This window comes from Nelumbo nucifera, chromosome 8 (genome assembly GCF_055504915.1).
Source record: "Nelumbo nucifera cultivar China Antique chromosome 8, China Antique-T2T, whole genome shotgun sequence".
In the NCBI taxonomy this organism is placed as follows: domain Eukaryota; kingdom Viridiplantae; phylum Streptophyta; class Magnoliopsida; order Proteales; family Nelumbonaceae; genus Nelumbo; species Nelumbo nucifera.
The window spans coordinates 28,150,381-28,162,827 of NC_142656.1; the positions used below are offsets into that span (position 1 = coordinate 28,150,381).

Here is a 12,447-nt window from a genome sequence, read left to right on the forward strand (position 1 = left end):
TTCTTTCTGAAAACAGCAGCAGTAAGAATTGCTCCAAAGAAGAGGAAAATGGCGGCAGTCCACTCAATGTAACTAAAACACAGTCAAAGAGACAAAACAGCAAACACCTTGCTGGCAGACGAAAATCTCCTTGATACATCTTCAGAAAATAGGGGCAGTCCAGCAACTGATTAAAACAGCTAGGAACAACAAAAAGTAACAGGACTACCAAGAGATTGTTCACCTGTCCAGAAATGGAAACTGTACCAGTCAGGCAATCCGAGAGAGAGAGAGAGAGAGAGATCAAAATCACTCTCAAACAGAGACAATCCAAACCAGGCAAAGAAAGACCAGTTGAACTCCTCTGGGCGATACCAAATCCAAATTTTTATGCATATCTAGTGCTCCATATAAGAGAACCAATAAAAATACCAAATCTGGGGGTGTAGAGATCCAGAAACAGAACTTGATATTGGCTGTCTGAAACAGCTTAAAGAAGTAGTATCCAGCACTGAGGATAGGACCCACAATCATTGTGAAATCATTCCTAGAGAATGGTATAATACAGAGCAAAAGAATCTCTCTTCAACAGACTAGATCATGACCTGCTCTGATACCATGTCAGAGTCAATTTCTGAGAATAGAAATGAGGAGAGCAAGCACTGCTCAGGTGTGTCAAAAGTGACAGCCTACACCCATGAAAATATATTTATATTAAGGGTAAAATACAAAAACCTCCCCTGAAGTTTCTGACAATCATAAAAACTTCCCCTATAGTTTCATTTTAACAAATGCCTCCCCTGAACTTTTGAGAAACTCGACAAAAACCTCCCTTCCGTCACCTTCCCAGATGGAAAACGTTAGACCGATGCACCAGTTTTTTCCAAATACCCATTCTACCCTTTTATAAATTATTTTACATACAAAATTACTGAAATAACCCTGTTTTAACTCAACAAAAATGTTGAAAGATGACTGTTAAAGGAGGCTTTTGTCAAATTAAAATAGGGTTATTTCAGTAATTGTGTATGTAAAATAATTATAAAAGGGTAGAATGGGAATTTGGAAAAAACTGGTGCATCAGTCTAACGTTTTCCATCTGGAAAGGTGACAGGAGGGAGGCTTTTTGTCGAGTTTCTCAAAAGTTCAGGGGTGGTATTTGTTAAAATGAAACTATAGAGGAGGTTTGTATGATTGTCAGAAGCTTCAGGGGAGGTTTTTGTATTTTACCCTTATATTAAAGTAGTAAAAGGACCATTCTGTCCTTAAGATACAAGTAATGTATAAAAGAATAAATAAGGATCTAGTGTACAAGAGGGGCACAATATAAGGGTGCTCCCAAGAAATAAAAGGACAAAAATAACCCTCTAACACATATTGTCTCTACAAGTCAAGGATGGACTATATTTGTAACAAGCTGGAACCATATGATATATATGCTCCAGCTTGAGGGAGGGTGATATATATGCTCCAGCTTGAGGGAGAGTTTTAAAGTAGTTTTGTTCTTTTTCCTATTGTTTCTACTATTTTTAGTCGGTTGTTATTGTTAACAGTCAACAAATTGTAATTTTTTAACAGTAATGAATAGAATTGTATAAAGGGTCAGCTGTCTAGAGAAACAAACTGACTATCCTCTGTTGTAGTGATTCATTTTTTTTTCTTCTTTTAGTTAAATAACTTAGTAAATCATATGCATAATAGTAAGTTAAACATCCAATCAAGAATCCGGAAAAAGATTTCAAAATTTCAATTGTTTCAATGAAACATCAGAAAAATTCATTGATATTCTGAATCATTAAATATTAGATGTATAATTTATGAGTTCAACTACGGTGCATTCACTAACATAGCGTGCACATTAAATTCAGATCTCAACCAATCACTTTAAAGTCTGCGTAGTTTTCATTGGTTCACATTTAACAAAATGTACTTTCACATTTGGCAATGAAATTCAAAGTGCTGCTTAAATTTCATTGGTTCACCATAGATTTTGCCAAATTTATCATTGAAATTCAAACTGCTGCTGATATATCAGCAATATATCAAAGATATAAGGGAAAAAAAGATTTTTGGAATATTTTATATCATCCCCAGTGAAAAGGAGAGATTTCAAGAAGATTTTGCCAAATTTATCAATGAAATTCAAACTGCTTCTGATATATCAGCAATATATCAAAGATACGAGGGAAAGAAAGATTTTTGGAATATTTTATATCATCCCAGTGAAAAGTAGAGATTTCAAATAGATTTTACCAAATTTTACTAATATTGTGAACCATGGTCAGAATATATAGTGATCTGAATGCCCGGCTTCTCAAATACTTTTTACTTCCCTTAGTTTTCATTCATACAGTTTTTCAGACTCACCATTGTTGCAAATTTGCAAGACGTGTGTGCCATTTAACAGAGATGTGCATGCATCTAGGTATGCATATCAGCATTTATATATGCATGTGTGTTCTGTCAACAAAAATAAAACTTAAATGGATGAATTCAACCAATTTTAACAGCATTCACTTTCAGAATACATGCATATTTATATAAGATATGAATGGGGTTAGGTGGATGTCAACATTCAGAATTTCAGCAGTATGGAAGTTCCCATGGGCCTAATTGTTCTTAACCAATTGTCTTGAAACTTTAATTTCTCTGCCATTTTATGGTTTCTTTATTATCCTCTCATGTGTACATGTCTTTTCGGATTTATACACCTTTATTTACCACTAAGTAAGAAGTTTGAGGATTTAAAAGGCCTTTATGTGCAGGTATTTATGACAAATTTGCCAATGCTTTTGCTAGAGCTGTTCAAAATTTGAAAGTAGGTGATGGCTTCACAGAAGGTGTGGCTCAGGTATAGATTACTCGATGCCAACTTAAAGAATTTCTATCTAGGTGGTCAGGGTTTTATGCTTTTCTCCTAGGTAAATACATTGTTCAGGATTTTGTGCTTTTCTGAGCACATAGATCTTAACTAACAAATGACATATTGCTATACAAAAGCAGTTTATACCTTTTAACCTTATTGCAAAGGGAATTTGTCTCTTCATTTAATACAAGCCCTTTTTTTACTCATAAAATAAAATATCTTACCCAACAAAATTGTTCATTTTGTACAGGGTCCACTAATCAATGAAAGTGCAGTACAGAAGGTCAATTATGACTTCATTTTATTAATTGGTCATTCAGTATTTTCTTGTAATAACTCCATTCCATGAATTTATAAACCTAGCCTGGTCCTTCTGGATTTTTCACAGGTCGAATCATTCATTCAAGATGCAATCTCAAAGGTACATCCGATCAATAATACACAAACAGGTGTTATAAAACTATTTATTAAAGGGGGTGTTCTCAATGTGAATGGTTTTTCTTGTTGCAAGTTCCAAAAACAAAACAGAACCAGCTGGTTTGAAAACAAATTGATTCTTAAAACAAAAACACAACCGAAAATATGTAATTGAATTTCTGGTTTAAAGAACATGTTTTCATTTGGTTATTTAATATCATGTTCCATAAATCATATAAATTCTGTACTATGAAATCTGTTTTTGTTTTCAGTGTTAGGTTCCTTTGAAGAAGAGAGGAAGGAAGAAGAGAGACAAGTATTTGGAGCTGTCAAAAGTGGTCTGGACAGCAGCCCCTCTTATTATTAATTATAAAAGGGCAACCATACTACTGTGGAAAAAGACAGAAATACCCCTGATACTAGAATAACATGAGGAGGAAAGGAACCAGCATAATAATAAAGCAAACTACACTACAACACTCCCTCTCAAGTTGGGTCATTCCCAACATGTTACGAAGTCCCATATGACGAGGCAGGGACTCATTTTGTAAGAATACCAGCCAATTGATTTGAGGTAATGTAAGGAGTACAAATGTCACCAATGTCTAATTTCTCTCTCATGAAGTGCATGTCAACTTCAATATTCTTCATTCTTTCATAGAGAATAGGGTTGTGGGCAATACTGATAGCAGTTTTGTATCATAGTATAAAGACATAGGGCTGATCATACGACTTAACTCAAGAAGCATAGTTTTTACCCATAACATCTCAGTCACCCCATTTGCCATTGCACAACACTCTACATCTGTACTTGAGTGAGCCACCATTGATTGCTTACTTCTCCAAGTTACCAAGTTTCCTCCCACAAACGTGGAATATCTAGAAGTTGACCTCCTATCATCTATAAAGCCTGCATAATCCACATCTATGTAGTCTTCAACTCTCAAGTGTCCATTAGTAGCGAACAATACACCTCTACCAAGATGTTTCTTCAAATACTTCAATATTCTTTTAGCTGCTAAGACGTGATGTTTTAGGAGCATGTGCATGCTGATTGAAAACGTCAACAACATTGCAATACTAGGCTGGGTCATAGAAGGGTATAACAACCGCCCAACAGGTATTTGGAATTGTCTAACATCCACCATTGTATCCCTGTACAGTCTCCTAATCTATGATTAGACTTAATGGGAGTGTCAGCTAGTTTACACCCAAGTTTAGTTGTACCTTGTAAGAGATCTAGGATGTATTTCTATTGGGAAATGAAGATACCCTTTTTTGACGAGCAACTTCAATATCAAGAAAATACTTAAGAGGACCTAGATCATTTACATCAAACTGAGAAGCCAAGAACTGTTTCAGCCTTTGTATCTCCATCTCCCAGTCACCTGTTATGACAATATCATCCATATTCACAATGAGAACAACAATTTTCCTATATTTTTCTCAAACATTGTATGATCTGACTAGCATGCTTGAACCCCATTTACTAAATTGCTTTGTTGAACCAGCCAAACCACACCCTTGGTGACTGTTTCTACCCATATAAAAACTTCTTGAGACAACAAACCTTCCCTTCACTTCCTTTCTTATAAAAACTTGGAGGTTAAACTATATATGCTTTTTCTTCCAAATCTAAAGCATTCTTTATGCAAAGTTGATGAAGATGTCATCCCAAATTGGCTGCCAAGGACAATAAAACTCATATAGAGTTCATCTTTGCAACAGGTGCAAATGTCTCCGTGTAATCAACACAATACATTTGTGTGAAGCCTTTTGCTACTAGTCTCGCCTTATATCTCTTAATGGATCCATTGTCTATGTGCTTTACATGCGTTACTATAAAAACCCACTTACACCCAACAGGATCCTTTCCTTGAGGAAGATTAACTAGTTCCCACGTGTTATTCTTATGTTGGGCATTAATCTCATCTAGCATTGCATGTGTTCATTCAGAAGATTCTAGGGCTTCTTCAAGGCTTTTAGGATTCTTGGTAATACAAGTTCTGACACTCTTACAATGTGCAATAGTAACATTAAGGTCATCAATGATAGGTGGCAAGAGAAAGGGACCAATACTTCTTTGTGAAGACAATAGACCAAAATAAGGATCTGTCCCCTGAGGATCACGAGAAAAAGTATGACAAGGACTTGAGGACAAGTAGGAAACCACTCCTCCTAAGGAGTAGGGGTGGCAAATGGTTGGGTTGGGTTTGGGTTGAGTACCAACCCACCCATATTGACCCACTAACCCACATCCTTTTTCATGATTGTTGCATGGCATATGTGGGTCAGGTTAACCCATATATCCAAAAAGAAAATCTAAGAGAAGTGTTTGCACTTCTCATGATTGCCACATGGCATATACGGGTTGGATCAACCTGTATACTCGAAAAATACAGAAAATTGTAGGAAAATGTAAAAATATTACTAGAATTTTGCAAGAAATGCAAAAATTTGAAGGTAATACAGAGAAGTACATATTTGCAAGAAAATATATAATCAAGCCATGTGTCCTATGTTGCCACATGTCACTATTGAACTGGATCAACCCATTTACCCAAAAGGTATCAATCACCAAAAGAGGCAAAAAAGAAAAAGAAAACAGAACTTATAAACATGTCATTTGAATCTCTCTCTCTCTCTCTCTCTCACACCACCCAAACATAGCTGAATCAGTCCAACCATTGTCACCCAAGTGGAGTTGAATCACCTCTGCCCCCTTTTTCTTTCTTCCTCCTTCTCTTCTCTCGCTCTCTTCATTATTATCATTGGTTCGACCTAGGTAACGAATTGAGGAACATAATCAGACCCTATATTTGTTCCTATATTACCATTCAAATCTCAAGTACCTCACTTGATTCAAACGTTGGATACTATACATTGCAACTCCAAAGTTTCAATTCCACTATTTTTGGGTGAGGTCTGCAAACACAATGTATTCTCTCTCTATTGGGTTTTTGCTAGAGTTTTGCAAGGGCTTTAATGGAAGATTCTTAAAACTCCAACAGTGAATGTCAAGAAAAGAATATCTCATCGAAAAATGATGGGTACCACTTAAAAGTCACAACAAAAATAACAAAAGCAACAATATTTGTGTGGAAAACCTAACAAGCTAATATTGATGTTATCCTAATGACCCAATGGGTACCCTTGACTAACCCACCCCGACCCTAATGGGTAACTTGACCCATATTGACCCACCACTCAAATAGGTGGGTCAAATGGGTTAGGGTCACAATTGCCAGCCCTGTCGAGAAGCAATAGAAGGAATAGGAGGGTAGAAGCTGGAGAAGTGGAAGGAGTAGGAAGAGTAGCAAGAATAGACATGTGAAATGGTAAGATTGGGTTCAAAGAATGTGACATCTAAAGAAATATAAGACTTAGAGGTCACAGTAGGAGGGTAGAAGCAGGAGAAGTGGAAGGAGTAGGAAGAGTATCAAGAATAGACATGTGAAATGGTAAGATTGGGTTCAAAGAATGTGACATCTAAAGAAATATAAGACTTAGAGGTCATAGGGTCATAAAACTTATACCCTTTTTGAGACAAAGGGTGCCCAAGAAAAATAAAAGTGATATTCAGGGTCAAGTTTACCTCGTAAAGGTGACAAGCCATGAACAAAACATTTATTCCCAAAACCCCAAAGAGGGATAGAAAATAAAGGAGACTGCGGATAGAGAAGCTGATGGGGGGGCTGTACTTGAGAATTTTTCTAGGCATCAAGTAAGTGGCTGTAAGACTTGTTTTCTGGGTAGAAATAAGAGAAAAAAGGAGAAGCAGAGAAAGGAAGAGAGAAGAGAAGAGAAGAAGAGAGAAACATAAAATGGAGAGGCAAAAATCCTTGATGGCAGCACCAGCCTTTTCTTATATATTAGGGTAACACACTAATCACATGAAGAGTAAAAAGACCACAATACCCTTGCAGCCCATAATACATAAAAAACTAATAGTTTTAACACTCCCCCTCAAGTTGGGACATAGATGTCAATCATGCCCAACTTGTCACACAAATTATTGTGTCGCAGATGATGAAGCCCCTTTGTTAAGATGCAAGTTCTTCTTTAGAGCTAATATAGGGAGTACACACTTCTCCACTTATGAATTTTTTCTTGATGAAATGCTTGTCAACCTCAATATGTTTAGTTCTATCATGGAGAACTGGGTTGGCTGCAATGTTGATAGCAGCCTTATTGTGACAATAAAGTGACATGGGACTATCAACAGTAAATCCCAGTTCACCTAACAAGCCTTTTTTATCCACATAACCTTAGCAATTCCATGGGACATAGCTCTATACTCCGCTTTTGCACTGGACGTAGCCACCACATTTTGTTTTTATGCTTCTCCATGTGACTAAGTTTCCTTCTACAAAAGTACAATATCCACTGGTAGACTTTCTGTCATCTGCCCTTGCCCAGTCAGCATCTGTGTACACTTCAACTTTTAAATGCTCATGTTTCTAGAACAACAAACCAGCACTTGGAAACTTTTTTAGGTATCTAGGAATCCTCTCAGCAGCCTCAAGATGTGTAGTTTTGGGATTATGCATAAATTGGCTGAGAACACTGACATCTGTGTACACTTCAACTTTTGAGAGCCTGTCAACAAGTCTTTGGAATTGCTTTACATCTTTTATAGGTTTTCCCTGACTATCACCCAACCTATGATTTTGATCAATAGGTGAATCAATCGGCTTCACTCCTAACTTCCCAGTATCCTCCAATAAATCAAGAACATATTTCCTTTGAGAGATGAATATCCCCCTTTTGGAGCAAGCAACTTCAATTCCAAGGAAATAACACAAGGGACCTAGATCTTTCACCTCAAATTGTGTGGCTAAGAACTCTTCCAATTTCTGTATTTTGTTGTCCAGTCACTAGTAACTACTATGTCTTCAACATACACAATTAGGGCTGCAATTTTTCCTTCACCCTTCACAGATAGTGTGTGGTTTGATCGGCAGTGTTTAAACCCCATTTGTTGAACAACTAAATGAAACCTGCTAAACCAAACTTGCATTGACTACTTTAACCCATACAAAGATTTCTTCAACCCGCATACCTTCTGTTCACTACCTTTTGCACAAAAACCTGGGGGTTGAGTCATGTACAGTTCTTCTAAATCACTATTTCAAGAAAGCATTTTTTATGTCTAGTTGATGAAGGTCCCAATCAAAATTAGCTGCCAAAGACAAAAGGACTCTAATGGAATTCATCTTGGCAATAGGCGCAAAAGTCATTGCATAGTCCACATCGTACACTTGTGTAAACTCTTTTGCTACCAATCTAGCCTTGTACCTTTCCACTGTACCATCAACCCTGTGTTTAATTGTGAACATCCACTTACACCGCTGGTTCTTTTCCTCTCGAAAGATTTACCAACTCCCAAGTGCCATTTTTATGTAAGGCATCAATTTCTTCCTTCATTGCATCTGTCCATTTAGGTATAGATAAGGCTTCTACCACATTCTTAGGAATAGAAGCATTGCCAGGTAAGAAAAGCACGAAAGGAGGGTGAAACATGATCATAGGAAACAAAATGGGAAATAGGATGCTTAGTTGTACAAGATCTAAAACCCTTTCTCTTAGCAATAGGAACATCCAGATTATCAATAATAGAAATATCAACATCAATAGGGTCAGACATATCAATAGGAACAGGAATACTTGGGTGAGGAAGGTTTGCCTCTGGAGAGTTTGATGGTATTGGTGGCATAGCTTCAGGTTGTTCCACGACTGTTGAACTTTGTTGGCCCTTATTACGGCGAGAGAAGACACGAAATGGAGGAGGATCAAGAAGAGAAGGGAGTTGACCATGAGTAGGAGAAACACTTACAAGAAACAGGAAAAAAAGGAATGTTCTCAAAAAAGGAGACATCCATGGAAAGGTAACACTTACAAGAAACTGGATCAAAGCATCGATAGCCCTTTTGAGAGGAAGAATAGCCCAAGAAAACACACGGGATAGCACAAGGGTCAAGTTTACCACGAGTAGGAGACAAGTTATGGACAAAGCACCGACAACCAAACACACTCTTAGGAATGGAGAACCAAGGAGCCTTGGGAAACAACAACTGATGTGGAGTCTTGTACCCTAACATCCGAGATGGCATACAGTTGATAATATATGCAACAGACGTAATAGCTTCCATCTAGAAACGCTTAGGAACATTAATGTGCAATAACAGCCCATGAGCAACTTCAAGAAGATGCCGATTCATCCTTTCAGCAACACTGTTTTGTTAAGGTTTTTTAGCATAAGAGCTGCGATGAAGAGAACCACATGAGGCAAAGAATTCTGCAAGATCACTATGGAAATACCTTGCGTTGAAAATTTTGCACAATTTGTGGTACCTCATCTTTGGATCGCATTGGATAAACCCAAGTGTATAAAGAATAATCATCAATCAATGTGATAAAATATTTAAACTCGGTCTTAAAAGGTATTGTAGTAGGGCCCTAGACATTAGAGTAGATAATAAGAAAAGGAAAATTAGATCCTTTATTTCTCAATGGAAAAGAGTTTCTACAATGTTTACTCAACTGACACATTTGACACTCTACTCATTTACTGACAAAGACTTAAAGTAAATCTAGAAACACAACTTTTAAAGTCAAACGATAAACGACCAAGACGACTATGCCGTTAATAGGCCCGACTCTTACTAGAATGACTCATAGACTCTGAAGCAACAAGACCAGCTTTATTCTCCATCACATAGAGTCATCCACCATATTACCTCTACCAATCATCCTCTCGAAGGTCAAATCCTAAAAAACAGAAGAAGGAGAAAAAGGTTATTGAGCAATTTAAGGAATGAGTAGTACTACAATTGGAAAGTAAATTGATAGGTAATTTAGGGACATGTAGCACATTAGAGAGAATGAGGCCAAATGGAAGGGAGATGGTTCCTTGACCAGCAATGGTAGAGAAAGACCCATCAACTAGTCTCACCTTGTCTCTCCCAGAGAGGAGGTTATATGCCTGAAACAAGTTGGACTTACTCGTCATGTGGTTTGAAGCTCCAAAGTCAATGATCCAAGGAGACTCAGATGAGTGAGATGGCACATGGAAGGATGTAGCAGAGTTACCCGATGTAGATGCAAATGAGGTAGATGGTGTAGTTCCAGAGTCCATCTATCGAAGTGTCCTACCATACAGGTCCAAATGATCACGAAAGAAATTGATAATCACTTCGGATCAAAAACATCAGGGCAATCCTGAGGTACAGTGTGGGAAGAAGTTTCTTGAGTTGCCACATTTTCTGAATTGTACTTCTTTTGGCTTTGCTGGATTGGCTTCTTAAGAAAGTTATTGCCATTCACATTAGTACCACCCCTAGCTATCAAAGCAACTGTCTCCCCCTCAGAAGTATTCATCATATTTCTTCTACTTTCTTTTGACTACGCTAAAGCATAAACTTCTTGGACTGAAGGGAGGTCTTTACTTCCAAGGATTTGAACCCTAATAGATTCATACATAGGGTTCAGCCTCAATAGAAATGCAAACACCCTCTGTTGGGAGACTAGAGTATTGTAGGCTTTGGCATCATCTTCACATTTCCAATTCATATTCTGGTAATGATCTTGGTCCTTCAAAATTGAAGTCAAGTCCGAGTAATATACGGAAATACTTCTTTCCCCTTGCTTACATGTAGTAGACGCAGCTTGCAGTTGATAAATTTTCGCATAGTGTCTTAGTTCTGAATAGGTTGTTTTTGCTTGTTCCCAAATTTCAACAGCAGTCTCAGCCCACATAAAATTTCTCCTTACTTGTGGGAGCATAGATACAAGTAACCATGACTTCACCATACTATTTTCTTGGTTCCATTTGTCATGTTCAACACTCCCAGATCTTGGATCTTTAATTCTCTCATTGATATACCCTGTTTTCCCCCTTGCCGTAATGTAAAGCTTAATTCCTCTTGACCACTGCAAATAATTGAGGTCATCTAATGGAACAACAGCCATGGGGAAGGTCATGTTGACACTCCCAAGTCCCACCTAGTTCACTATGGCTGGAAGACATATCCAAGGTAGCTGTATCCTAAGAGGTCATGGAAAACCAACTGAAAAAATCACTTCCAAGTTCAAACTACAGACCAGATGTCTCAATCACACAAATATAGGTTCTGGTGTAGGAAAGCACAGAAAAAAAAAACTTTAGCAGAAAAAATTTCACACTTCTGACACCAATCCAACACCACTAGGGCCAGAAAAGAAAACTAGAAGCACAGTCACAGTGCTAGGTTATCCACCAAATTGACAGTCCAAAAAAAAGGTAGAACAGGCCCTTCAATCACAATCATTCATTCAGAAAAAGGTGACACAGTGCCCACGGCCACCAAACAAGACTTACCTCTGCTGTCACAGTCATCACCAATCATTCTTGACCAATAAACATCACCTATCTGGGTACAGGAAGGACCACACGATCCATACAGGTGTTAAATACCACAAAAAACTTCACAGCATTCTGTCACCATGAGAAAACAGCTGTCTTGGTACACTGCCAAGAGAGAAAACAAAAGAAAGGTAGAAACTCCTATCAGATCAGTCTAGTGTGATTTGTCCTTTGATCGATCTGGAAAAACAGCAAAGGAGGAAGAAAAAACAAGGTTCGATCTGCCTTCAGGCCCACAGAACTCACTCTGATACCATGTTTTCTGGGAACAAATAAGAGAAAAAAGGAGAAGAAGCAGAGAAAGGAAGAGAGAAGAAAGAAGAGAAGAGAAGAAGAGAGAAACAGAAAATGGAGAGGAAAAAATCCTTGCTGGCGGTGCCAGCCTTTTCTTATATATTAGGGCAACACACTGATCACATAATAAAGAGTAATAAGACCACAGTACCCCTGCGGCCCATAATACATAAAAACTAACAGTTTTAACAAGAATTACATCGCCCCAAAATTTCTTTAGCATGTGCATTTGTAACATTAATCCATGAGCAACTTCTGACAAGTGTATTCTCTCTCTTCGGCACCATTTTGTTGAGGTGTATGAGAGCAGGAGCATAGTTTTCAAGGCGCCAAGGAGAGGCTAGGTGACAGGGGGGTGTCTTGTTGCCTAGTCGCCTAGGCGGATTTTTTCAAGTAAAAACATGTATCCTAGGGTAGTTCCCTAGGTTCCATAACCATATTTCCTTAATACATACCCATAATTTTCATAAGAAAAGTATAAACTTCA

The 12,447-nt window shown here is 37.7% G+C and overlaps 1 protein-coding gene across 1 annotated transcript in view; it reads left to right on the top strand.

Annotated features, from left to right (window-relative positions):
* The window catches only part of ALDH5F1 (aldehyde dehydrogenase 5F1), an 83,545-nt gene that overhangs the window by 51,787 nt on the left and 19,311 nt on the right, over positions 1-12,447 (top strand). Inside the window, exons 13-15 of the mRNA XM_010270079.3 lie at positions 2,745-2,830; positions 3,096-3,128; positions 3,234-3,266. Of these exons, the coding sequence (XP_010268381.1) occupies positions 2,745-2,830; positions 3,096-3,128; positions 3,234-3,266 (152 nt within the window). The remainder of the gene's footprint in view (positions 1-2,744; positions 2,831-3,095; positions 3,129-3,233; positions 3,267-12,447) is intronic.